This window comes from Spermophilus citellus (genome assembly GCF_964194105.1).
Source record: "Spermophilus citellus genome assembly, chromosome: 16".
NCBI classification, from domain to species: Eukaryota; Metazoa; Chordata; class Mammalia; order Rodentia; family Sciuridae; genus Spermophilus; species Spermophilus citellus.
The window spans coordinates 10,258,991-10,282,839 of record NC_138196.1 but is presented as its reverse complement, the minus strand read 5'-3'; the positions used below and the strand labels follow the sequence as shown (position 1 = coordinate 10,282,839).

Here is a 23,849-nt window from a genome sequence, read left to right as displayed (position 1 = left end):
CTGCAGATGATCTACGCCTTCCACCCCCACCCCCGCCTCATCACGCACCAGGCCAGCATGTCCTCTTTGGTTTCCTGTCTGTTGAGAACATCTTTATCCTCTTCCTAGTCCAGAGGGACTGTGCTGTTTGGGGGAAACTCCCCCTGCTCTGCTGGGTTCTGGGCTTCGTGCCGCCAAGGCCTGGGCACGTAGCACACAGTGACCACAAGGGAGGCCGTGCCAGAGTCCGCACACATGGTGCCTGAAGGGTGCAGAGCTAAGCCCTGCTGACAGGTTTTCTAGGATATGTTTTGATTTACAAAATATGGAAAAACCTTTGCACTATATCACAGAGTAATGCCAAACAACGAGCCATCTAGTGGCAGCAAAGTCGGGAAGAGCATGACCATGTCACATGGAATTTCTGGCTGCCGTGGGCGGGGGAGACTCGGGTAGTTTAAGTGTTTTGTTGTTTTACTCAACAAGGATTTGCTGAGCGGGTTTTGTGTGCCAGGTTTAAGGAAGGTCCTGGGACTCCACAGCATCCCGGTTCGAGGTGGGCTGGGACAGCCGCTGTGACGGACAATGCTTGGCATCCAGACGTGGGCCCGAAGGGAAGGAACTCGGCCCGTGGGTAACCGGGGAGCCTAAGCCAGGCTCAGCTGAGGCACCCCAAACCTGGTGCCTGTGCTGAAGTTTGAGTGGAGGGGAAACGGGCGGAGAAGACCCTGGGGTGGGGGTGACAGTTCTGCAGCATGGTGGGGGCAGGCCGTGCAGGGCCTCCAGCCCTGATCCTCGAGCACTGTTCTGGTCACAAGTGGCTTTAGAAGTGTGGGGGGACTTGCCCTGGCCTACATTGTCCTGGAGGAGACAGGGAGCTGGAGCACACCTAGGGGTGGGATGTCCTGCATCGACAGACGCTTCTCACTGACAGAGAGGGACAGAGCTGGGAGCAGTGGCTACAAGTCACCTGTGCCTCCTGGTGTGCCATTCAGCAGCACTCTCTGATGGCCCTGCCTGGCAGGGCCACTGGACTCTGGGCAGGACGGTGCAGAGTGCCATGCCACTCGTAAGCAAGAATGGGGTGGGCACGTGCAAGCCCCACGCGAGGGCTACTGGTGTTCTGTCTCAGGGACCCCTGGGGTGTGCCCCTGCCCGTGTGGAGGGAGAGGCAGGCTGTGAACACTGTGGTCCCACGGTGCCATGGTGCCCGGGTGCCATGGAGCTCCCTGGTCACCACAACCCCATCAGCTCCTGGTGAATGCTGCCCATTCCCTCTGATTTCATCTCTTTCCCCGGCAGTCTCCCCTGGGAAGCTCATTCCAGAGATGAGGAAACAGGCTGCTAGGTGTCCCTGAAACTGCCCCAATAACAGGTGACGGTCTCACTCTGAGCTCTTGGGACACTTCTGCAGCCCCAACACGTCTCCACCATGATGGCCCCACTCCCGCTCTTCTGCACCAAGAGGCTTCATCCTTGCGTTGGGAAGAGCTCTGAGCACTGGGCAGTTGGCTATCTTCTAAAACCCATAGGACCACGTTTTGTTTTCTGAGGCCAATGTGTGGAAGTTGTCAAAATATCTTCAAGAATAATTTTATTTCTTGCAAATATTGAAAGTGATTCTCCTGATTTGAACATCAGTTTTGGCCTTGTGCTTTAAGAGCATAATTCTCAGGACTCCACTTGGCCAACAACCATAGGACCCCAGAGTCCTGCAGGATGAAGACACCTCCAATCCTGCTTTGTGGTCCCCTTTTCTAGGTCACATGACATTTCTCACTGACCATTTAGCAAGTTGGAAATTCCAGCTGTGGATCAGGATACACCTTACTGACTAGTCCTTTGTAGCAGTCAGGATTCTTCTTTTTTTAAATCTACAAACTGTTTTATTTACTACCTCTATTTTAACATAATTCGTGCACTTCTAAATATCGGATGTTCCAAATAGGACTCAAGTTTGTCCACTGTGTACCTAGTAGTGCTGGATCAACTACATACATGTAACCGTGGTTATATCTGAAAGGAACATTCTGGCCTAGAATACGCCTTTCTTCCACTCTGTGTCACATGTGACGTAGGCAATGTGTCACTCTGATGTGATGTCATAATTCCAAAAAGCCTTTTCAGAAGGTTTCCTTTCTAGGAATTTTAGCACAACCTCTGCCCCACAGCTCACCCTCTGGCCTGTGCCAGCTGCAGCCCACCCTCTGGCCCAACCCTGGCCCTCCAGCCCACCCTCTGGCCTGGGTGGAGGACCCAGAGGCCTGGGAGCAGCCACCTCCCTTTCCCACTGCGCTCTGCCACATCTTGCAGTTGGGATTCTTTGGACACACAGGAGCCCACCCGAGTAGCTTCAGCAGAGACAGCTTGTCCACCCTGCTGGTGGAGACCCAGTGAGAGGGCCGCATCTCGGCGGAGCATCATCTCTGGGTTGGTCTCTCACTGTTCTGCTTCTGGGTTCCAGTCAGAGTTCAGGGCCACTCCACCCAGGGCTGACAGTGGGGTCCTGGGGAGTCAAAGTTTAGGCTCACAGATCTGTTACCTTCATAGAGGGGAAGGCACAGCCTCTCCTGTCGGGAGCTGGCCTCTGTCCTTCTTCAGGGCCCTGCCCTGAGGGTGGTGGCTGGAAAGGTCAGGATTTCTTTAGACTCAGGCTTCCAGAAAATTGGCTTCCCATGTCACAGAAGAGCATGTGGCTCTGAGGCTCCCAGTGACAAGGGGTGCACAGCCCTGGGTTCTCTCAGGAGGAGTCCCTGTGAGAGACCAGAGCTGGACCCACATGACTGGGATTCACAACACTGAGCAGTCCCCCTGTGGGTGGGGTAGCAATGGGTCAGGACTGAACCTCAAGGAGGAGGGCAGGTTTGGGTTTTCCAAGGAAGGGACTGATTAACAGGAACAGCACGTCTGATTGCTGTCAGAGTCTGGATGCTGTGTCCCCGGTCTCCATTCATATGTTCAAATCTTCAAACCCAAGGTGATGGCATCAGGAGAGGGTTTGGGGGGGGAAGAGGTCATGAGGCTGGAGGAACCTTGGGGAGTGGGGCTGGTACCCTTATAGGAGGCACCGAGGAGGGCTCTCTGGGCCTCCACCATGTGGTCTGGGAAGCAGGACCTGCGTGGACACTGGCTCCGCCAGGATCTTGGTCCTGGACATCCAGCCCCAGAACTGTGAACAGCTGCTCTCTCGTCCGTCAGCCACCCCACCGAGGTCCTCCGTGCACCCTCCTGAAGTCACAGGAGGCACTCAGCAGACACTTGCTGAATAGAAGGTCAGGTGCTGGGAAACCCCAGTCCTATTGCTGGAGCACTGCCCCAGGTGCTGTGAGGCCAAAGACAGAGGTAGGCCCATCCAGAACTGGAGGAATGTGGTCCTGGTGGCAGCAAGACCAAGTGGATTCCTGAACTTGGGGCCAGGGGGGCAAATGCATTGGGACAAGAAGGACTTTGTCCTCTCCAGGGTACTCCCGGTGCATCTCCCCTAACCTGAGTCAGGCACACTCCTGGTGCAGGTGCAGGGCTGAAGCGCAGGTGGGTTGTGCATTTACAGTTTGCTGGGAAACTGCAGGAAAGACCAACGGGCCACCTGGGGCATGGCTGAAGACAGCTGTTTTGTGTGAGGCGGGGTCCATACGTGAGGCCCCTGGGATACTGAGGGGAGCAAGGCCCAGAACACAAGAGCCCCTGGTCAGGGACCTGGGGAGAGGATGTGGAAAGCCTTCCTTCTCTGATGCTGCCTTTCCTGATTCATCCCCTGGCCTGGCTGGTTCCTGGTGCTCCTGGCAAACCAGAGGTGGAGCATGGAGGCATTTTTTTAAGGTTCTAGACAATTCTCGTGTGTTATTTTCTCAACAAACTCACAGGAGAGTTGCTACTGCACACGTTTTCAGATGGGGAGCCAGCTCTGTGAGGCTGCTGGCTGAAGCTCACAAACCAGTCTGGATGCAGTTCGCAGATCCTCAGGAGGCCCCTCTTCTTGGCCACAGCACTGTGCCAGGTGTGTGCTATTTATATTTGGACACACACTGTGCAAAGTGATGGACACCAGTGATCATGGTGCAGCTCAGCGGCAGCACACGTCTATGGTGGTGACTCTGATCAAGACCTGGTCTGTGGAGAAGGCCTGCCCCTTGCAATGGCAAGGCAGATCCTGCTGAGTAGCCTGAGGTAGATCCAGTGCAAAGCGAGGTCGTTTCTGAAATTAAAACACATGCACTACACACAAGGGCTGCCAGCTTCCCTTGTCCACCCTGGGGGAGGTGCCAGTGGACAGTGGGAGAGCTCATCAGCCCCTGCGGGGAGGTGCCAGTGGACGGTGGGAGCTCATCAGCCCGTGGGGTGAAGTGCCAGTGGACGGTGGGAGATCATCAGTCCTGGGGGGAGGTGTCAGTGGACAGTGGGAGCTCATCAGCCCCTGGGGGGAGGTGCCAGTGGACGGTGGGAGAGCTCATCAGGCCTGTACAGACTCACCCTGGGTTAGGGTGCACGTGCCAGGGACCCCGCAGCACAAGAGGACTGAGCACTTAATCAGAGACAGGCGAGTGTGGACAGCCACCTGGAGGGAAGTCAGTGGCTATCCTTTGTGGTCAGCAGCCGGATAGTCCCCCTGCTTCCTGGGAATGAGAGTGCATGCTGGGGCGCAGGATGGACACTTCACACTTCCTGCAGCCAGGCGTTTCCCTCTTGAGACCAGGCCAGTGATTTATGATGCGGCTATCATCTGGGAGAGGCAGGCCCATGTGCCTAAATATAGCACCTCCTCAGGCCATAAATAGGAGGAAGGATGGGGCTCCAGAGCCAGAGCCTGGAAAGCTAGGTGCCCGGGCGGCAAGAGCCTCTCTCCTCTGTCACCTCCTGTAGTTGGGTAAGTGTCCCGTCGTCTCACCTTTGCTTGGCGGTGGCTTTGGGGGAAGAGCCACACTGGGGTGGACCTAGTGCCCAGTGAGGTCTCCCAGGCTGCTCTGTCCAAGACTCCCTTCAGGGAAGCAGAGCATCCACTTGGGGGTCTGGGTTTTGTGGCGAGGCTTTGTGCTCCACGAATCCTCTTCGCTCCCAAGTGCTGGCCTGTGTTGCCATGCTGTTCTCCACCCCTCTGAGAAGCGGGGTCTCTTCTGCAATCTGCAGCATTGCACGGATGTCCCTCTGTTGACCAACACCTTTGGTTGTCACGAGGGTCTCAGAAATGAAAAGGAGGAGAGGGCAGAGTTGCAGAAGGTATGAAGCAAAGGGGAGGTGTTCTTAGGAAGAAGGGAGAGGAGGGTCACTTGGCTTAGACCCAGGGGTGGCCGCTTCCCGGAGGGACTCGAGAGGCTGGCTCTGGATGAAGGTTTTCTCCAGGTCCTCTTGGCTGCCTGCTCAGCCCTGTGAGGAGCTGTGCATTCTGCAGGGCTGGCAGTTAGTCTTCCAGGAAAGGAGAGGGCTGGCAGCTGTGCCTGAGGCCAGGCAGGACAGCCAGCAGGAGAGAGGCAGCTGACATTCCCTATCTCCCTGCCTCACATTCTTTCCTGACTGAGTTCAAGGAAGATAGGAGCCTGGAGCACGTGGCGTACACATCTTCAGAGGTGTCTTCGTAAACAGGGTCCTCAGATAGACCTCTCGGGAGCCTGGCACTGACTTGCTGGTGGCTGCCCACTCCCTGCACCAACCGGCCCCTTCCTCCCTCTGGAGGAGCTTTCAGTCCCGGGTGCCCAGACCTTGACCTCTTGAGCTGTCCAAGTGGCAAACTGGGCAAAGACTGGTAAGATGTGAGTGCTCTGGAGGGGCATAGAGTGTCACTGTCAGCAGGTCAGCAGTGGATCTGTGGGAATGCACATGCCGTTCTTGGTCCCAGCAAGGGGACTCTGCAGGTGGAACTGTGGAATTTTGAGAACTGTTGATTTAATTCTCATGCCCGTGACAACACGGTGGCTCCCTGGTTGCTGAAGAGCCAGCTGGTGCAGGAGGCAGTGTGGGATCCAGTTTCTCTGACTCTGCCCTATTCAAGCATTAGGGTGAGATTAGTCAGACTTCTCAGTAGCAGGAGGACTTTGTAGCTCTGAGGCTGGACTCCTGGAGCTCACGTTCTGGCTCTGGCAGGTTCCTGGAGGAGTTCTGGAAAATTTAGTTGCCAGAGATCAGACATCAAGCTATATTTGATTGACCCCTATGTTTTTAAGGACTTTTGTGCTGTCATGATTTTTGATAACCAGTTTGGAAAGATCACTGGTCCACGTAACTCCCGGGGTGGAGGCACAGGAGAACGCCCATCACAGGACCCCAGGGCTTAGTCACCAGGGCCTCTCCGAGTGCCAAACCCCTGCCTTTCTCCCCCCTGAGTGGCCTTCCCTCTGGGTGTGACTCTGGACTTCCACATCTTCAGCTGCAGAATCAATACTTTCTTTCACCAAATGGAAATAAACGGCTCTGAACTTGAAATGTCTTTGCAAATTGAAGCGGTGCCTGGCTGCATGAAAGAGGAGTTCAAGAGGGCTCTTCCCAGGAAGGGCTTAGGACCAGGCATCCCCAGACCTCAGTCCCAGGCTCCAGCACAGGCTTGGGTTTCATGGTGATGTCAAAGTCCCCAGTCGTGTGGGGAGCACTTGTGCGTGGCCCCAGAGCTAGGCCGAGTCGGACAGTGGCCGGGAGTGGTCAGAAGACCAGCTGACGCCTGGGCTCTGCGGGACCTGGGTGGGTGGTGTTCCTGGGGACCTTCAGCTCACACAGGGCAGGGTTCCACCAGTGTTATTTAACATGGCGGTGGACACACACATGGCTGGGGCTTCAGGGATCTAGTTGCCACCTAGTGCAGCTCTCTGTCTTTACAGGGAATGGAGCAGGGCCCCGGAGTGACAGAGGGCTCCGCTCCCAGGTCCCTGGGGAGTCGGGCTTCTCAACAGCCCTGCACCATGGGCTCCACCAAGACCTGCCCTTTGAGGAGAGGCTTCTCCTGGCCTTGGGGGGCACATGTGCGACACGTAGCACAGCTGAGACCTCTTCTGCAGGAAGGCCGGGTTCTCTGTAGGGTGGCAGGGGCGGAGGGCCCCTTCCCAGCCTGGCAGCACAGTGGCACCGGGCACGTTCTCTTGAGGACCCTCTGCTTTACGCACACCTGCCCACGCTGCACCACGGAGCCCACACGGAGCTCAAGGAAGGTGCTTCCGGGTCTCGCCACACACAGTGCCGGGAGGGCAGGTACCCCAGCCAGGGAAGCTCTGAGTTAGGAGGTGGCCGAGGAATGAGCCTCGGCAGCAGGGAAGTGCTCAGGCCTGGACATGGCTTGATGTCCTGCTGCCATGTCTGGCTGGCAGAAGCTTGAGGAGGAGTGGAGTCCAGGGCAGCTTGGCGCAGGGGTCAGTGCCTGGGTCAGGGTTGCTGCAGGGCCAGAGGCTCTGAGAGGTCCCCCTTCAGGTCCAGTGGTTCCAGGACCTGGGCTTGGACAGCACGTGGCAGGTGCTCCCAGTGGCCGGGGTGAACTTGTACAGGGAGGTGACAGCATGTGGAGAGCACTTGGTGGCTCCTGATTTTGATGTCCTGATGAGGAGAAGGACAAATCTGGGAACAGATGCGGCGAAGCATGCCTCACCTTTCTCGGTGTCTGGGGGACACCTGTAGCGAGTCTGTGCCTCACTGTGAAGTGAAGTGAGCAAGCTCAGCCCCAGCTGTGCCCCACTTGTACTCACGGAGCCTTTGGGGACTTCTAGGTCACCGGAGCACACGTCAGGTGGAGTCAGCAAGGTCGAGCGCTGATGGTGCAGGAGATGGTCAGGCGTTCCAACAGTGAGAGGGTGCCGGTCCTCGCCCTAAAGACATGGGCGTCTTCCTCCTCAGAGCGTGGTGGAGCCAGTGGGCACTCCCTGTTGGGGACAGCACCTCCTGTCCTGTGATGTGGGCCACATTTGGGCAAACACACTGGAAGTTTGACTCAATGTCGGTGTAAACACAAGAGGCACCAGGACGCCTCTTCCAGCCTGCCCTGAGTGGACACCACAGCTTCCCCACAGAGGCCCTCTGCACTGCTGTCCTGCCTGTGTGTGGCTCCCTCCTTCCCCAGATCCCCCCGCTGTCCGGCCAGCCACCTCTTATCCCACCTGGCCTCTGTGCTCCCTGCTGCCCGGCCTCTCGGCTGCCCTCTCCTCTCGCTTCCCAGGGTATGTCCACCTCCCCGGCCTCCGCCTCTTCTCCTTTTGTGTTCCAAGAATGTGTTGACTTCTCGATATGTGTTTTAATTATTTTAATATTTTAATTATTTTAGTTGTAGGTGGACACAGTACCTTTATTTTATTTATTTATCTGTGCGGGGTGCTGAGGTTCGAGCCCAGGGCCTCGTAAGGCTAGGTGAGCACTCTACCCGAGCCCCAGCCCAGCCCCTGTTTCAATTGCTTTTCTCCTTAGCACTCACGTTGCTCTTCACAGGGCCATGAACACACTAGGTGCTCTATAAACATGGAGTTCACAGTCGGACGAGGCAGACAGCCCCATCCTCCAGTGTTGGTGGAGGAAAGCAAGAGAGGAGATGGGGCCCAGGGCGGTGCGTCAGGCTCCCGACGCCAGGCCCCCATGACTTGCACCTGTGAGGTCTGCTTCGCTCCCCCATGGGCTGTGTCTAGAGTGCATGTCCCATGATGCAGATGTGAATGCAGAAGCCTCAGCAGGCCGACTCCCCAGGAGACAGAGCTGGGCTGACTTTGCTCTCCTCCCCAGGAGCACGCACCATGTCGCTGGTGGCACTGCCCTTCTACCAGAAGAGACAGAGGCACTTTGACCAGTCCTACCGTGACACTCAGACCAGGTACCTGCTGCACGAGTATGCCTCCAAAAGGTCAGTCGCCGCCGGCTAGACATGCCCGCTTCTGCCTGCGGGGCCCACGTGTCGGGGTAGGAAGCATTCATCCCCCAACCCCAGTGATGTCTGCCTTGTGGGAGAGCAGGGGTGGCAGTGTCCCCTGGTGCACATGTCCTCTGTGTGACTGCACGGTATCCTGCAGGTTCCTTGGGCCTGGTGCTAAGCCCCTGGTGGAGACCATGACCCCAGGGACTCTTGGTACCAGCTCATCAGTTTTGCTCTTCCTCTGTGTCTTCTAGAAGTAGGATCTAGAAAGTCTGCCAACTACAGAGCAGAGAGACTGAGATCAATGGAACAATACTGGCAGGTGCAGCCAATGCCAATGGTTCTCTACATCGAGATAGTCCTGCGGCAGGAGACTGTACTCCTGCGGCAGGAGACTGTACTCCTGCAGATGCAGCTGGCCGCAGCCTCTAGGACATCTCTGGGCAGTGGCACACGCCTGTCCCATGCTGTTTGATGGCAGCATCTCTGTGATTTTAATGGGCTGGCTAGAAGGGAGGAAGAGACCTCTGGCCTGGCACTGAGCTGTGGGTCCTGCCACATGTCACCAACACCCTATATTTAGATCACTTGTGGCACTCCTGTTGAGTTGCCATCCCCTGTAACAAAAGAAGTCAAACATTTGCAGCCCCTCCTAAGGGCCTCAGGGAGATTCGGATCCTTGAGGTGTACATACTCAGGACTTTGATCCAAGAGGGACCCTGGGAGGCAGTGACTAGCTTGCAGGGAATGGCCTCAGACCCAGAGGGGCTCAGGCAAGTGTGTGAGGGTGTGTGTGAGGCAGTGACTGGCCCTGGACCCAGGGAGATGGGGGGACCTGACTTGGGGGATGTGGAGGGAGAGAGGACGTGATACAGGTTAGGGTTTGTGCATGTGTGCAAGTACTCATGTGTACGCATGTGGGAGAGGATACGTGTGCATGTGGGTGTGCCCCAGGTGTGCACTTGTGTATGAGTATGTGCATGTGAGTGCGTGCATGTGTGGGAGTGCGCTCTGTGTGCACATGTGTGCGTTGCCAGGACGGTTGGGGTGTATGAAAAGCCAGTGGTGTCTGCTGGGATGCATGTCAACCATCTCCGGGACAGGTAATTGTTACCAATGTCTCTTCAGGAGGGCGTCCTCCGGGTCATCCCAGAAGTCCCTTAAGCAGCAGTCATCCGCACAGAGGGCATCTGGCCAGACCTTGGCCGGGGGGACAACCTGCCAGCTCTGTGCCAAGCGGCTGAGCACCTCGGAGGAGGAGCATAAGAATGAAAGAAGGTAACTGCCCAGCGGCCCCACGGCTGGGCAGAGTGTGGTCAGAGCAGACTCAGTGAGCTGTAGGCTGGACACCCAGGGCAGCGTGCAGAGAGGTCACCATAGGGGACTGGCCTTGGAGCCTTTGCTGCGTGAACTCTGTGAATCCCAGCAGGGGCTGCTTGGGGGAGTCTCCTGCTCTGTAGCCTGGAGGCTGCAGCTCAGGTCCAGGGGGGCTGGAGGGCCTCTGCAGGAGCTGTCTGCTCACTCTGGGGCGGCCAAGCTGACCGCCGGAGATGGAGTCTGAATTTCCACTCCCAGCCTCTCTGCTAGTAAGGAACAGTGGCTGATCCCAGCAAGGTCATCTTCCAAAGAGGGAGCCAGGGCTTGAGCAGTTGTCCCAGTGGAAACTGGAGGCCAGAGGGTCTATAAATCATCGTACTTTGCATTTCTGTGGAGTTGTCTCAGTGGACAGATTGTCATAGGAAAGAGAGGACGGAGTACAATGTCAGTCCTAAAACTAATCCCAGGTGTGGAAAAATGGCTGGTGGCATTGCTTTGGTCTTTAAAGAACAAAATAAACAGATGGATACTTTACACCGTGATATTTCCCTCCAGCTCCCTACTCTTGCTTAAGGATTTTCTCTATGTCTGTGGACAACACCGAGCCTGAAGGAAAAACGAGACTGGGTTAACATGGCTCCTTCTGAAAATTGTTTTGTGATGGAGTGACTTGTTCAATCAGCCAATAGGTAGCTGTAAGACAAGCTCCTATTTTCAAAGCCTGGAGTTACCTTTTAAGCGTCTTTGGCAAATTTGCCCTGTAGATGGATTTTATTGCCAAATGAAAACTTCTTTTATTAAGGAATCACTTCAAAATGTAGACACAAAAACAATCTGCATTTTTAAGTATTTAAAACTTAAACTTGCTTGGTTTGTTTTTAAAAGGGTTCTTCTGGGGCTGGGGATGTGGCTCAAGTGGTAGCGCGCTCGCCTGGAATGCCTGAGGCCCGGGTTTGATCCTCAGCACCACATACAAACAAAGATGTTGTGCCCGCTGAAAACTAAAAAATAAAGATTAAAAAATTCTCTCAAAAAAATAATAAATAAATAAAAGGGTTCTTCTATCTATATTTAAGTTCTCGGAACTGGACAGAGAAGACGTGAGCTGTACCATGTTATTTCATCCGTTGCTCTTCCGTGTGACCTTGAACCTAGGGCATGAGCTCCTGTTCCTCAGGTTTCCCACTGGTAGCTCACCACGGGAAGGGCCATGGGTGAGCATATGGCCATGGCTGCTGTCCATGTGGACATGGTGGAGCTGGCCCTGTACTGACCCCCATCCTGCTGTCCTTCTTCCTGGCCGTGTAGCCTTCCACTCTCAGATCCCACATGCACTTTTCCATGTGAGGCACCTGGACAGTGATCCTGCCTCCTTAGGAGGCAAGTGTGTGCGGCGGGGGTTTGATGAGCTGCCGGGGCCTTCGGATGCTCACTGTGCTCCTGTGTGAGGGGGGCTGAGAGGTGAAGTGAACTGTGCCCTGTTTTCACACTTCACCTCACACACTAGCCCAGGTGTTATCCCAGTGCTGAATTCCTTACCTACGCGCAGATGACAGTTCACCAATCTGGACAAAGGCGGAGCCAGGGACCCTCGGGTCATGCTGCTGCTCATGTGAAACAAATACTGGGTCCCGCGGTGGCCTCTGGTCCCAGCTGAGGGAGGAGGGCTGCGAGTTTGAGGCCAGCCTCAGAGACTTAGCAAGAGACTGTCTTGAACTTCAGAACAGAGCTGGGGAAGTAGCCCAGTGATGGGGCGGCAGCTCAGGGTGTCTGAGGCCCCGGGTTCCCCCAAACCAAGCCCGATGCCGAAGGGGCACTGTGCTCTGTGTGGCGCTCAGGAGTCCTAGGGATATGGCAGACCAGAAGTGCCCTCAGATGCCTTCGCTTCTGTGCTGGTGAAGGATGGCCCCCGAGTTCTGGCTGTTACGGGGCTCACCCTCTAGAGTGAACGCACAGGCAATGTCTGGTTAATTCTTCCCACAGGCCAGAGTCCAGCTCAGCTGGTGGCAGATGGGCAGAGACTTTCTCTACATGCCCAGCGGGGGTGGATGGGGGAGGAACTTCCAGACCCACGTTCGTCCTGAACCACAACTGTGAAGGCGGTGCCTTCGGTGGAGAGCAAGCCTGGGCTCTGTGCTTAGTCTGAAGAGCAGGGGCAGGGCTCACACCGCTTGGAGCCTGACCCCGGGCCTGCCCTGACCCTGGAGGCAGGCAGGACTTCTGACCCTTCCCTGTCACTCAGGGACTCACTGGGACTGGAAAGGCGCATGCTCCCTGCTCTGCAGACCCACATTCTAGAGCTGGCCCCAGGAGGGAGGAGCAGGAGCATCCTCCTGCCTGGGTGAGTCTCAGGCACCTGTGAAGCCAGTGCCACTGACCTACACCTTGGATGCTCAGGACCAAGGCCGCGCTCTGCAGGGAGAGAGGCGCGGAAGGAAGCAGGCAGTGATGAGCCGGGAGAGGCCCTGGGAGCCGACGGTGGGCAAGCCCCAGGAGAAGCAGGAGTCAGCATTCAGGATCCAGGAGTAGCCTGCCTGGTGTGAGGAGGTGTCCTCTGATGGGCCAACAGGGGCCCAGCACGTCTGGGTGAGACAGAGTTGGGCGGGGGACTGGGGCCTGTGTCAGGAGCAACGAGGAAGGCCTGTCAACATGGGCCAAGTGAGGCTGGCTGTGTGTCCCGCTCTGTGTGAAGAAGCTGTGGAATTTTCTGGAATCCTGATCTCAAGTGCGTAGCACTCAGTCTGAGTTTTATTTGGGGTTTGGGCAGCTGCCAACCTGTGTCAGGCCCATGGGTTGGTGGGAAGGGCCTTGGACGGGAGCCTGCACCTGGGTGCAGGACACCCATGGTCGCCTCTGATCTGGGTGACTTTCCCGACCCCTGGGCACAGGGCTCCTCAGCTCTGGTGGCCTGGCTCTGGGGCCTGGTGCCACCTCTGATGGCAAAGCACCAACTCTGACTTCCACAGCTTCTCCTTCCCAGGCTCCCACACAACCCGCCCCACCCCACGGGCACCAGAGTCCCCCCAGTCCTAGTGCGGGCATTCACTGGGGACAGTAGCAGGAAAGGTCCCTCCGGAGGAGGACAAAGGACACAGGCTGTCTTCATAAAGCCCACAGAGGAACTGGCAGAGCTCTGGGGCCCGTGGGCAGTGCTGGGGCGAGGAGGGGCTTCGTGGGAGGACCGAGTTTCAACAGGAGGGTACAGTGGGGAGACTTCTGTGAGTGGGATGCAGTCCCCAGGGGTGACGAGAGCGGCCGATTCCGGTGGGGCCAGGGGGGTGCCCGATGAAGACGGGGATGAGGTCGGGACGCAGGGCCTGGTTCTGAGGACATCCCTGGCGCCGTGGGGTCAGGTGGAGTGGAGGGGCTCACAAAGCCCGGCTGTGAGCACTCAGCCACTTCTCCATCCTCATGAACCGGAGGCTCTACATCTTTTGCTTTATCCTCTCTGGAACACAGACTTTTTCTTAACTGTTTGTTTAAAGGCTGAGTCTCACATGGGTCCAGAGACCGCAGCCTGCGCAGGAGACCAGGCCCCCACACTGGTCTGCACTCCCAGGCGTCAGTCATGTCAGAGCCAGCACAGAAGCGGCTCTCGTCCAGCAGCTGCTGATCTCCCCAGAAGACAGCTGAGACCTCTGCTTCATCAAAGGAAGAGGCCACCTCTTGGCTTCAGTGGCACCGTCTTTATTAAGTGCCTGCTGGGCACGAGTTCTGTGGACATGAGAACAGGGGCCGGCCCTCCCTGAAGGACGGTCCCCCCACCCTCTGGCCCTGCAGCAGTCCTTGATCTCTGGAGTCTCCAACCAGCACACGCAGCTCCCCAGTGCCAAAGGTGGCCAGGTGTGAGTGTGGCGTTTGCCATGGCTGCTCCAGGTCTCTAGAACGTAGCCAGCTGTTACAGTCGGGCCTGTCATGGCCCAAGAAGACCTGCGCCTGTCCCTCCTGCCTGGTTCTCTTCATAAATCACACACATGCTCTTCTTCACAACTTCTTCCCCAAAATACACTCTTAAAGAAAGAGGTAGAATGAGTGCAGGTGGCGCGTCCCACTCTGGGCATCCAGGAGGGCCTGTGGCCAGTCAGCCCACCGGGTCTTCTCTGCACTTGACGTTAACACAGCCTCTTGGACCTGCAGGTACCAGTCCCTGGTGGCTGCCTATGGAAAGGCCAAGCGGGAGCGCTTCCTCAGTGAGCTGGCCCAGCTGGAGGAGAACGTGCACCTGGCGAGGTCCCAGGCCCGGGACAAGCTGGACAAATATGCCCTGCAGCACATGGTAGGAGGAGCCGAGGTCTGGGAAGCGGGGTGGACGCAGTTCGCCTCCTTCCAGGTGGTGAGTGCCTGGCGCCTAGCCATGCGGCGCTGCCCCTGACCACTCTTGCTCCTGTGTGGCAGGTGGAGGACCAGACGGCATGGGAGAGACACGCATTTGAGGAACGTGTGAGCAGGGCCCCTGAGATCCTGGTGCGGCTGAGGTCCCACACCGTCTGGGAGAAGATGTCCGTGAGGCTCTGCTTCACTGTGCATGGCTTCCCCACGCCCGTGGTACAATGGTGAGGGGCTCTGCTGTGGAGGGACAAGGTCCCACTGTGTCTCCTTCCAGGAAGGGTGCTTGGAGAAGCACGAGGTGGAGACAGGTTAACAGGAACTCACAAAGTTTCCATTTAATAATGTGCTGGCGTTTAGTGACGTTGACTCAGCCCATCTTCCAGAGCATTTTGAAGGCAGTTCCCTATAACGCCCTGTGTTTGCAAGCCCCGCTCTTACCCAGTTGGCCTCAGCACCACTGTTGGTTCTGGGCGCCAAGCCCACGGGTCTGCCCTATGGTAGGAATCAGCTTGAGAACTGAAGAGCTGAATCTTCACCCCCTACAGACCCTGCTTGCTTCAACATCTGCTGCAAAACCAAGTATCTGTGTGTGCGTTCCCTGGTGGGTCAGTACCGTCAGGTGTCAGGCAGAGGCCCAGGGAGTTCTGCCCTTCAGGGGAGGCCCTCCTTGGCCATGGGTCAGTGCTGTGGGTTCACCCCACGGGCTCCAGGAACACAGCCTGATAGGCCAGGCTGCAACCTAGCTAGCACAAGCTACAGTTTTTTTTTTTTTTTAATGAAATGAACTTCTGAACTCCTAACAAGGCTCAAGCAGATGTTTGGAGGTGGCCTTCTGCAGGTCAGAGGTTGCCTGGACAGCCCTAATGATGCAGCACAGCCTGTAAGAAAACCCCAAACAGAGCCAGGCTCAGTGGTGCATGCCTGTGTTCCAGCTACTTGGGAGGCTGAGGCAGGAGGATCTCAAGTTCAAGGCCATCCTGTGCAAATTAGTGAGACCCTGTCTCACAGTTAAGAATAAAAAGGGGGGTAACTCAATGGCAGAGTGCACCTGGGTTCAATCCCAGTACTGAAAAATAAATAAATAAAAATAAAAATATAAAATATGTAAAAAGCAAACTAAAAATGGACCTCATGCCTTCTGGATCCCCTGTGTGGTGCTGAGGAAGGGGCCAGGCATTGGCAGAGCAGATCTGCGTTAGAGGGCAGTGTGGGGTCTGAGAAAGGTTGCAGACAAGTCTGCCTTTAAACTAAAATAGAGGTTTCCTTGACCAGGTACAAAGATGGCAGTCTGATCTGCCAGGCAGGTGAGCCAGGGAAGTACCGGATTGAGAGCAAGTATGGTGTGCACACTCTGGAGATCAACAGGTAAGGACCTGTGGGTGGTGGTGTACGCTGGGACTGCATTCTGGAATCTGTTCAAACTCAAGAGAAGGCAGGGCCTCACCTTGGCCCTGGTGCCAGGACTGAGCACACAGATTCCGGAAGCAAAGACAGAAGTGGTTTACGGAAAACGAGCACAACCTAGTCTCCTAGCTTCACCAAAATGCAGGGCGATCCTGAGGACCCCTGCTCAGCAGACTGCCTCACTGCCAGGCCTGAGACACGACCCTCAGCTCAGGCCTTGCCCAGTGGACTGGCCTTGGTCGCCTTCCCTCGCAACGCACTAAACAATTGTAGAAGGTGCAGACGATTATGTTAAAACTGTGCCCACGGCCACCGTTCAGTCAGTGTTTTGCTGTGCATCTAGCTGTGTCTTTTCTCACATGACATAGCACACACAGACACAGCACACACAGACACAGAGACACACAGACTCAGAGACACACACACACACAGCAACAGATGGCATGTGCACACAGAAGCTCATGACACTTTGTTGTTCCAGCGGCGAGCTGTGCCGTCCCTGTGCTACTCACTGGGAACCTATGGTGTGCCCTGTGCTATGCTAAATGCTGGGGTATGCTGGCCACCAAAGCCCATCCTCCAGGCTTGACCTTTCACACAGCATCAGAATGTCACATGCCTCTTCTTCCACCCACAGCCCTCTCGGACACCATCTGATGGTGCAACTGTCACTTTTTAAACCAATGAGACGGCTTCATTACTGTAATCACAGTGCACACTTGCCCTGGAGGTGAAAGACCTCAGGTTCCCCATGACTTGGATGAATCCTTAGCCCTTCCTGAGCACATTCTCTTATGAAGGTGATCGTCAGGAGGCAGCAGAGCTTTGAACTTCCCCACAGCCCAGCAGTGACTGTGGAACTCAGGTCCAAGGTCACACATCACAAGTGTGTGAGTGTCACACATGTGCATGATCTGTGGTGTGCACTGTAGGACAGCCGGAGCCCGAGCAGGCGGGAAGCAGGATGGGGCAGAGCCTGAGCAAGAGTGAGGAAGGCACTGGGGGTGAGGGGACCCGGCTAAGCCACCTAGAGGGCTCTCGCAGAGGCATGCCAGTGTTACGAGGCCCCATGGGGTGGGGAGGCGTGCGGAGCAAGATCAGGTATGAAGGAAGGACAGGTACGGAGGGGATAAGGTGTGGGGGAATCAGGTATGGAGGAGGTCAGGTATGAATGGATGGTGCATTGAGGGGAACCATGATGGAGGAGGACCAGAGTGGAGGGGGACCAGGATGGAGGGGACCAGGATGGAGGGGGACCAGAATGGAGGGGGACCAGGATAGAGGGGGACCAGGATGGAGAGGGACCAGGATGGAGGAGACTAGGGTGGAGGGGGACCAGGATGGAGGGGGACCAGGATGGAGAGGGACCAGGATGGAGGGGGACCGGAGCACATTCTCTTCTGAAAGTGATCATTAGGAGGCAGCAGGAGATGGACCAGGATGGAGGGGGACTAGGATGGAGGGGATCAGGATGGAGGGGGACCAGGATGAAGGGGAACCAGGATGGAGGTGGACCAGGATGGAGAGCGACCAATATGGAGAGGGACCAGGATGGAGGGGGACCAGGGTGGAGGAGACCAGGATAGAGATGGACCAGAGCACATTCTCTTCTGAAAGTGATCATTGGGAGTCAGCAGGAGATGGGCCAGGATGGAGGGGACCACAGCACATTCTCTTCTGAAAGTGATCATTGGGAGTCAACAGGAGATGGGCCAGGATGGAGGGGACCAGGGTGGAGGGGGACCAGGATGGAGAGGGACCAGGATAGAGGGGGACCAGTATGGAGGGGGACCAGGATGAAGAGGGACCAGGATGGAGGGGACCAGGATGGAGGGGGACCAGGATGGAGGGGGACCAGGATAGAGGGGGACCAGGATGGAGGGGGACCAGGATGGAGGGGGACCAGGATGGAGAGTGACCAGGATGGAGGGGTCCAGGATAGAGCGGGACCAAGATAAAGGGGGACCAGGATGAAGGGGGACCGGGATGGAGGGGGACCAGTATGGAGGGGACCAGGATAGAGGGGGACCAGGATGGAGAGGAACCAGGATGAAGAGGATCAGGGAGGGGGACCAGGATGGAGGATGACCAGGATGGAGTGGGACCAGGATGGAGACGGATCAGGATGGAGGGGACCAGGGTGGAGACGGACCAGGATGGAGACGGACTGCCGCAGTCTTGGCTGGGCACAGAATCACGAGCCACCACACAGCTTTGTCGATTCAAACAGCAATTCTTTATTCCCGAACTCACACCGGCCTCCACACACGTTCTGGGGCAATCCCCGTTCTCCTGCTCCCCAATTCACCTACTCCACGAGGCTTATTTCCCAAAATGCTCTCTGAGTCTCACGAGAACTCCAAGGGAGCTCAGGTAGCAGGAACGCCCTATTTCCAGCAGCAATAATCCTCAACATGAACTTCCCTAAAATCCAAGGTCTTAAACTGGGAACGCCTTAAACTTGTCTTAAACCAGGAACGCCCTAAACCCAAGGTTTGGGATACTTCCTCAAACTGCAGGATACACCCTAATCCTGGATCCACCCTCGTCCTTGGGCAGGGTCACCTAACATGCAATGTCAACAGCGAAATTAACATGGGGTACGCTGGCAAGGAAATTTCCTACTTGGTAATGGCCCTCAGCAACGGACCAGGATGGAGGGGGACCAGGATGGAGGGGACCAGGACTGCCATCCCTACCACCTCGTGGACACCTCATGACCAGGCAGCTTTGTCCTCATCTGGGGGAGGCCTGGGGTCACCACCTCCACCCTCGCCTGGCCAAGCTCAGGGCTCTCAGGGGACCACCCCACCATGTCCAATTGTCCAGACTCCAGTCAGCCGTGGTGTGTCCTCACTGTGCAGCTGACCCTGTGCCCCTGGGAAGGGCCGTCTTCTCTCTCTCCCTTTGTTTCTAGAATGTTCTGACTGCACTTAGGGACCAAATGCAAGTAAGGGGCCAGCTCTCTCGGCCTCCACCACATACAGCCTCCACCACACTAGGAGGCTGGGAGGGGAGGCTCAGGCTCAAGGCCTGAGCTCAGGGTCTGGGGCTTGGGGTTCCCGGGAAGGTGCTCTGGTGTCTGAGACAAAAAGACAATGACATCTGTGGTGACAGGTGAGTAGACCATGGAGCTGGGGACCATCCTGGAGATCTCAAGGCCCCTCTCAAATGCAGCTGCAGGTTCCCTCAGCAGGGTGCCCCTATTCTGCACGGGCCCTGTAAAGGCTCAGTAGAGGTGGTACACTGTCCCCAGAGACCTGGAACAAGAACGGGGGGACCTTGTTCCCACCCAGGGCCCAGCACCTTCTCACATGTGGCTTTGTCTGGACCCAGTCCCCAGCAGGGCAACCCCGCCACCAGCCACCTCCCAGCCCACAGGGGCCTCCACCATCCCTCTCCTGCACCTGTTAGATGGCAGGGCCTCCCCAGGCCACCGCTGGGGACTATATGGCCTCTGGCATGCAGGCCCAGTCCCTGATTCCCGGGCTGTGACTGGAGAGCGCCAGACCTCAGAGTCTCTTGCATTCCTACTGGTCCTGTGTGGTCTGGGCTTACAACCTGTGGGCAGTGATCACAGTGGTGGGCAAGGGCTGACCCAACTTCCAGGAGACTGCCACTGTGGACGCCAAAATGGCATAAATGAGATATGGTGATTAAATGATAAATAAAGCCAACTTTTTACAAACTGCAGGGTCATGGTCTCGTTTCTGCTCAGGCTCATCCCCAGAGACACGGTTGGCCTTCTTCCTGCTGGGAGCATCCCCTTGTGTTCACGCCTGCATCCCAACAACTCGGGAGGCTGAGGCAGGAGGATCATGAGTTGGAGGCAAGCCTCAAAAATTTAGTGAGGCTCTCAGCAACTCCTGAGACCCTGTCGTTAAATATAAAAAGGGCTGGGGTGGGCCTCCATGGTCCAGCAGCCCTGGGGTTCAGTCCCTGATACAGGGAAAATCAAACCCCCAAGTTAGGAACCTCCTGTCCTGTTAAGCACTGTGCCTTTTCTCTCTGCCCTGGGGACGTGGAGCTGTGCCTGGGGCCACTGCCAACCTGCCTCAGAGCAGAGCAGATGGAGCCCAGGGTGAGACAGCATGTTGGTATGTGTGTGGGGGGCGGGGTGGACTGAGGATCAGGCCCTACCTTCATCCACCCCCTCCATCATGTCTGCAGCGGACTTCCAGTGGCTGGAAGAAAGTAAGGCCCAGGGCAGTAGGAGGCCAGGAGGCAGCTGGGATGTCAAACTCCAGGCTCTGCCTACCCCAGGCCCCTGCCTGCACACCTACTGCGGGAATCGCCTTCCTGGACGGCTCCCCCAGGGGCACCTAGCCACGGTTTTCTGCGATCCTGATGCAGAGTGGACGGCGCAGGAGCTGGGCGTGTGGCCACGCCCCAGGGCCGGAAGTGGGCAGAGCCGGGACCACGCTGTGCCTGTGCAGTCGCTGGCCTCGTGTCGCTTGGAGGCGGTGGCGGAGCCACGGAGAACCGCGAGGAGGGGACAGCGCGTCTCCGCTGTGGGTCGCCTGAGGCCCAGACGACCAGGCCGAGGTCCCCACCTCGTCCCCGCTTGGAGTTCTGCTCCTCAAGGGAGGGCCGGGCTATCCCCAGCCCGGTGGCCAGCGCTGCGGCTGCGGGAGGCCCCCGCCCCTGGCCCCAACGGGTATTGCTGGGCTTTGGGCAGCCGCAAGGCCGCTGGTTTTCAGGGAAGGTGCCCAGGGGACAGGTCACCTCAGGGGTCTCCCCGTTGCCTGGAGGAACGCACCATAGTAGGGCGGGGTGGTGGGAGCCCCAGGACCCTGGCAGCTTGTCACCATCGCGTCCTGAGTGCGACAAGTTCCTGCTTAGGGTGAAGAGGGCAGGCGGCCGAAGGCCAGAGCTGCCCCTTGGCGGCCAAGCGCCTCTGCCTTGGGTGTGGGATTCGCGTCTGTGGTGGAGACCCCTGTGACATGTTCAGATGTCGAGGACTGAACCCAGGGGCGCTGACCACCGCGCCACGTCCCAGCCCTTTTCAATTTTTAAGACAGGGTCTCACTACTTTTGGAGGCTGGCCTCGAATTTGTGATCCTCCAGCCTCAGCCTCCAGCCTGGGTTGACAGGCTCCCGGCTGGGATCTGGGGTTCTCCAATGGCTGAGGCAATGGGGAAAGGGGTCCACAAGGGACAAGGATGGTGGCTGAGTCTCGCGCAGGCAGGGGTGGAGTCAGCCTGCCTGGTTGTCACTGCGCTCCCGCCCCCGCCCCGGCCCCAGCCGAAGTCTCTTGGGTCCTTGGATGAGCCGGCAGGGGTGCCGAGCTCTAGGGGGTCCCCCTGCATGTCCCTAGGCCCACAGCCTCCCTGCGTCCCACACAGGGTCCCACGACGTCCCTCCCCACGGCCTCCGTGTTCCCGTGAATCATGCGCAAACCTGCCTGTGGGCGGAGTGATGGCGACCGCGACAGCAGGTGATGGAACAGGCAATTGTCGGGCGCCCATGGGCCCATCTTATGATGCTGGCCCAGACTCTGCTGCACATGGATCTCACAGGGCGGGGGTCAACGCAGCTGGGCGCAGTGACAGCAGCACCTATTGCCAGGCCACACGCTGCCCTTTAATCACCGCCTGCCCTGGTGATGAGGGCAACAGAAGTCCCACCAGCGGCCTCCTGCACCAGGCCGGCGGGCCACCTGCAGTCCACCAAGTGGGAGGTGTCAATTTGGTGAATCTCCCTGGGGAGGGGAACAAGGCATGGTGCTGACCCGATGGGTGTGCGGGAAGAAGGATGGCCTCTGACCTCCATCCCATGCCCTGCTTCCTGTGGCCTGGGACCGAGAGAGGCCACTGCTTCCTCCCCTGGGTGCAGCACTGGGTCAGCAGCCCAGGGTCTTTCTCCCAGTGGGGACACTGGGTGGAGCCAGTGACTTCCCCTGGTCTGATCCTAGGCTGTAGGGCCCTCCTCAGGCCTCTTATCCCCCAAATGGAGATTTTTCTTCTAAGCCCAGCATCTGGGAGGGGAGGGTGGAGCTGGCCAGCGGGGGTCTCCTTGTTGACAGACTGCCAAGTTCTCTTCCTGGAGGGACCTGGGTTGGGGGCTCTTCTCAATCCGGGCTACTTGGGTGGCTGATCACATATCACCTCCCAGGTTCATGGGATATGGTCACACACCTCCAGTGATAGGAGACAGAGGTCCATCTTACAGATGGGGAAACTGAGGCTCAATAACAGAAAGGAGCTGGGCTGCATTGCAAATACCTGTCATCCCAGCATTTTGGGAGGCTGAGGCATGAGGATTGAAAGTTGGAGGCCAGCCTTAGCAACTTAGAGAGGTCCTGAGAAACTCAGTGAGACTCTGGCTCTAAATAAAATATAAAAAGTGCTGGGGACAGTGGTCAGTGGGTAAGGGACCCTGGGTTCAGTCCTTGGTGCCAAAAGAAAAGTGCCCTTCCTATTCTGGGTTCCCACTCCACAGGAGCCCCTGAGAGCAGGCAAGAAGCTGGGATTGATGGGCCACCCAATCCTGTGCTGGGAGGCACCCAAGAGCCTGGGCCCAGTTGTGACCGACTCAACCACTTCCAGGGACCACCCCCCCCCCTTCACCTAAACATCACAACCATTTTTCAGGCTCAAGCTGAAATGGCGCAAAAAAAAATGGGGGTGCTGTCATTGCTGCTAGATGGCGTGTCAGCGCAATAAGTTGTGGCAAATCCCCTGCTCCCACCTGGGCTGTGTCCTGCCCATAATGGATGGAGACACTGCCTGCCTTTGGCTATGGGTCACTCATCAAAACTTCCTCTGGGAGATGAATGTGGTCATCAGGCCCTTCGGCAACCCCATCTGCCCACCCAGGGCCACCTCTGCCCAGAGCCAGTGGGCCACCTCCCCGACACCTGAGGAGCAGGAATGAGAAGACTCCTCTGGTCACCAGGGCATCTCTGTCCCAACCAACAGCTGGGGCCTGCTGTCACTGCAGCCTCTGGCCTGTTCCTGGGAAAGGTTGGGGCCTGGGTCAGAGGAGGGGCCAGGACAAAGCTTGCCCTCAGAGGTCAGATCTGAAGACCACAACCTCCAAATACCCAGGACTCTAGTGAGGCCAGTTCTATGCACCAAGGGAGGTTGTGAGGCCCAGGGAGCCCTGGGCTCTCATGGACAGTTGGCTTCCATCTTTTTTTTTTGGGGGGGGTATCAGGGATTGAACCCAGAGTCACTCAACATCTGAGCCACATCCTCAGCCCTTTATATTCTATTTAGAGACATGGTCTCTCGCTGGGTTGCTTAGGGCCTGGCTAAATTGTTGAGACTGGCCTCCAAGTGCAATCCTCCTGCCTCAGCCTCCAGAGCTGCTGGGATGACAGGCCGGCCCCACTGCACATGCCTTCTTGGTACTTTTGACAACCATGTGAGGCCCTGGGTTCAATGCCCATGGCCACAAGGGGGGAAACTTAGAATTCTAGAGCAGTTTTATATTTGCAGAGCAATGTGATGGTGGCAGTTTATTCCTGTGTGTCAACCATCATCCTTTGTAGTTAGCACCCAGGCACCACCTGCACCCACCACCTTCCGTTTTACCTGATGCCCCTTTATCTGTCCTAAAATCCCAGCCAGGGACCTTGGTGTCCCATCTCTAGAGGCTTTTCTGGGCTGTGAACTTTTCTTTGATGGCCCTTGTTCTTGGTGACATCAACAGTATGCGGGAGGACTGGTCAGGTGCTCTGCTCATGTGCCTCAGCTGAGCTCATGGCCTGATTGGGACCCTGGTTGTGGGGAGTCCACAGTACCCTTGTGTCTGCAGAGGTGCTTGCCGTGGATGCGTCCAGATGGCATTGACTGCCAAATCCTGGCTGGGTCAAGGGGACGCTTCGGACGCAAACGGTCCCTCCTCTCCTGTCCACCTGTGGAGGGCAGTGTCCTGGGCTTGGTGGCTGCACATTTACCTCAGTGACTTGGAACCCGCAGGTGGCCGAGCCCAGCCCCCTGTGTTGACCAAGTTCCTCTGACGTCAGCGTGACTTGGGAACGCTACTGTGCACTGGGTGACAACACAGA

At 57.1% G+C, this 23,849-nt stretch overlaps 1 protein-coding gene across 2 annotated transcripts; it reads left to right on the top strand.

Moving 5' to 3' along the window:
* The first annotated feature begins 4,763 nt into the window (after nt 1-4,763).
* LOC308635156 (myomesin-2-like) lies at nt 4,764-16,664 on the top strand. 2 transcript variants are annotated; one of them, XM_081269431.1, is made up of 7 exons: nt 4,764-4,843; nt 8,659-8,776; nt 9,914-10,063; nt 14,240-14,378; nt 14,498-14,655; nt 15,704-15,796; nt 16,473-16,664. In XM_081269431.1, the coding sequence occupies exons 2-7, from the start codon at nt 8,670-8,672 to the stop codon at nt 16,567-16,569; spliced, it is 744 nt and encodes a 247-aa protein (XP_081125557.1). In that variant the 5' UTR covers nt 4,764-4,843; nt 8,659-8,669; the 3' UTR covers nt 16,570-16,664. The 2 variants fall into 2 exon arrangements, with proteins under 2 accessions (XP_081125557.1, XP_081125558.1); XM_081269432.1 differs by having other exon boundaries at nt 8,659-8,746; nt 16,473-16,659.
* Nucleotides 16,665-23,849: the final 7,185 nt, after the last annotated feature.

Excerpts from the sequence above, each read along its gene's own strand:
- LOC308635156 (XM_081269431.1), top strand. The coding sequence starts at position 8,670 with ATGTCGCTGGTGGCACTGCCCTTCTACCAGAAGAGACAGAGGCACTTT. Across the intron at positions 10,064-14,239 it reads GAGCATAAGAATGAAAGAAG|GTACCAGTCCCTGGTGGCTG; the intron begins GTAACTGCCCAG and ends TTGGACCTGCAG. Across the intron at positions 14,379-14,497 it reads AATATGCCCTGCAGCACATG|GTGGAGGACCAGACGGCATG; the intron begins GTAGGAGGAGCC and ends CCTGTGTGGCAG.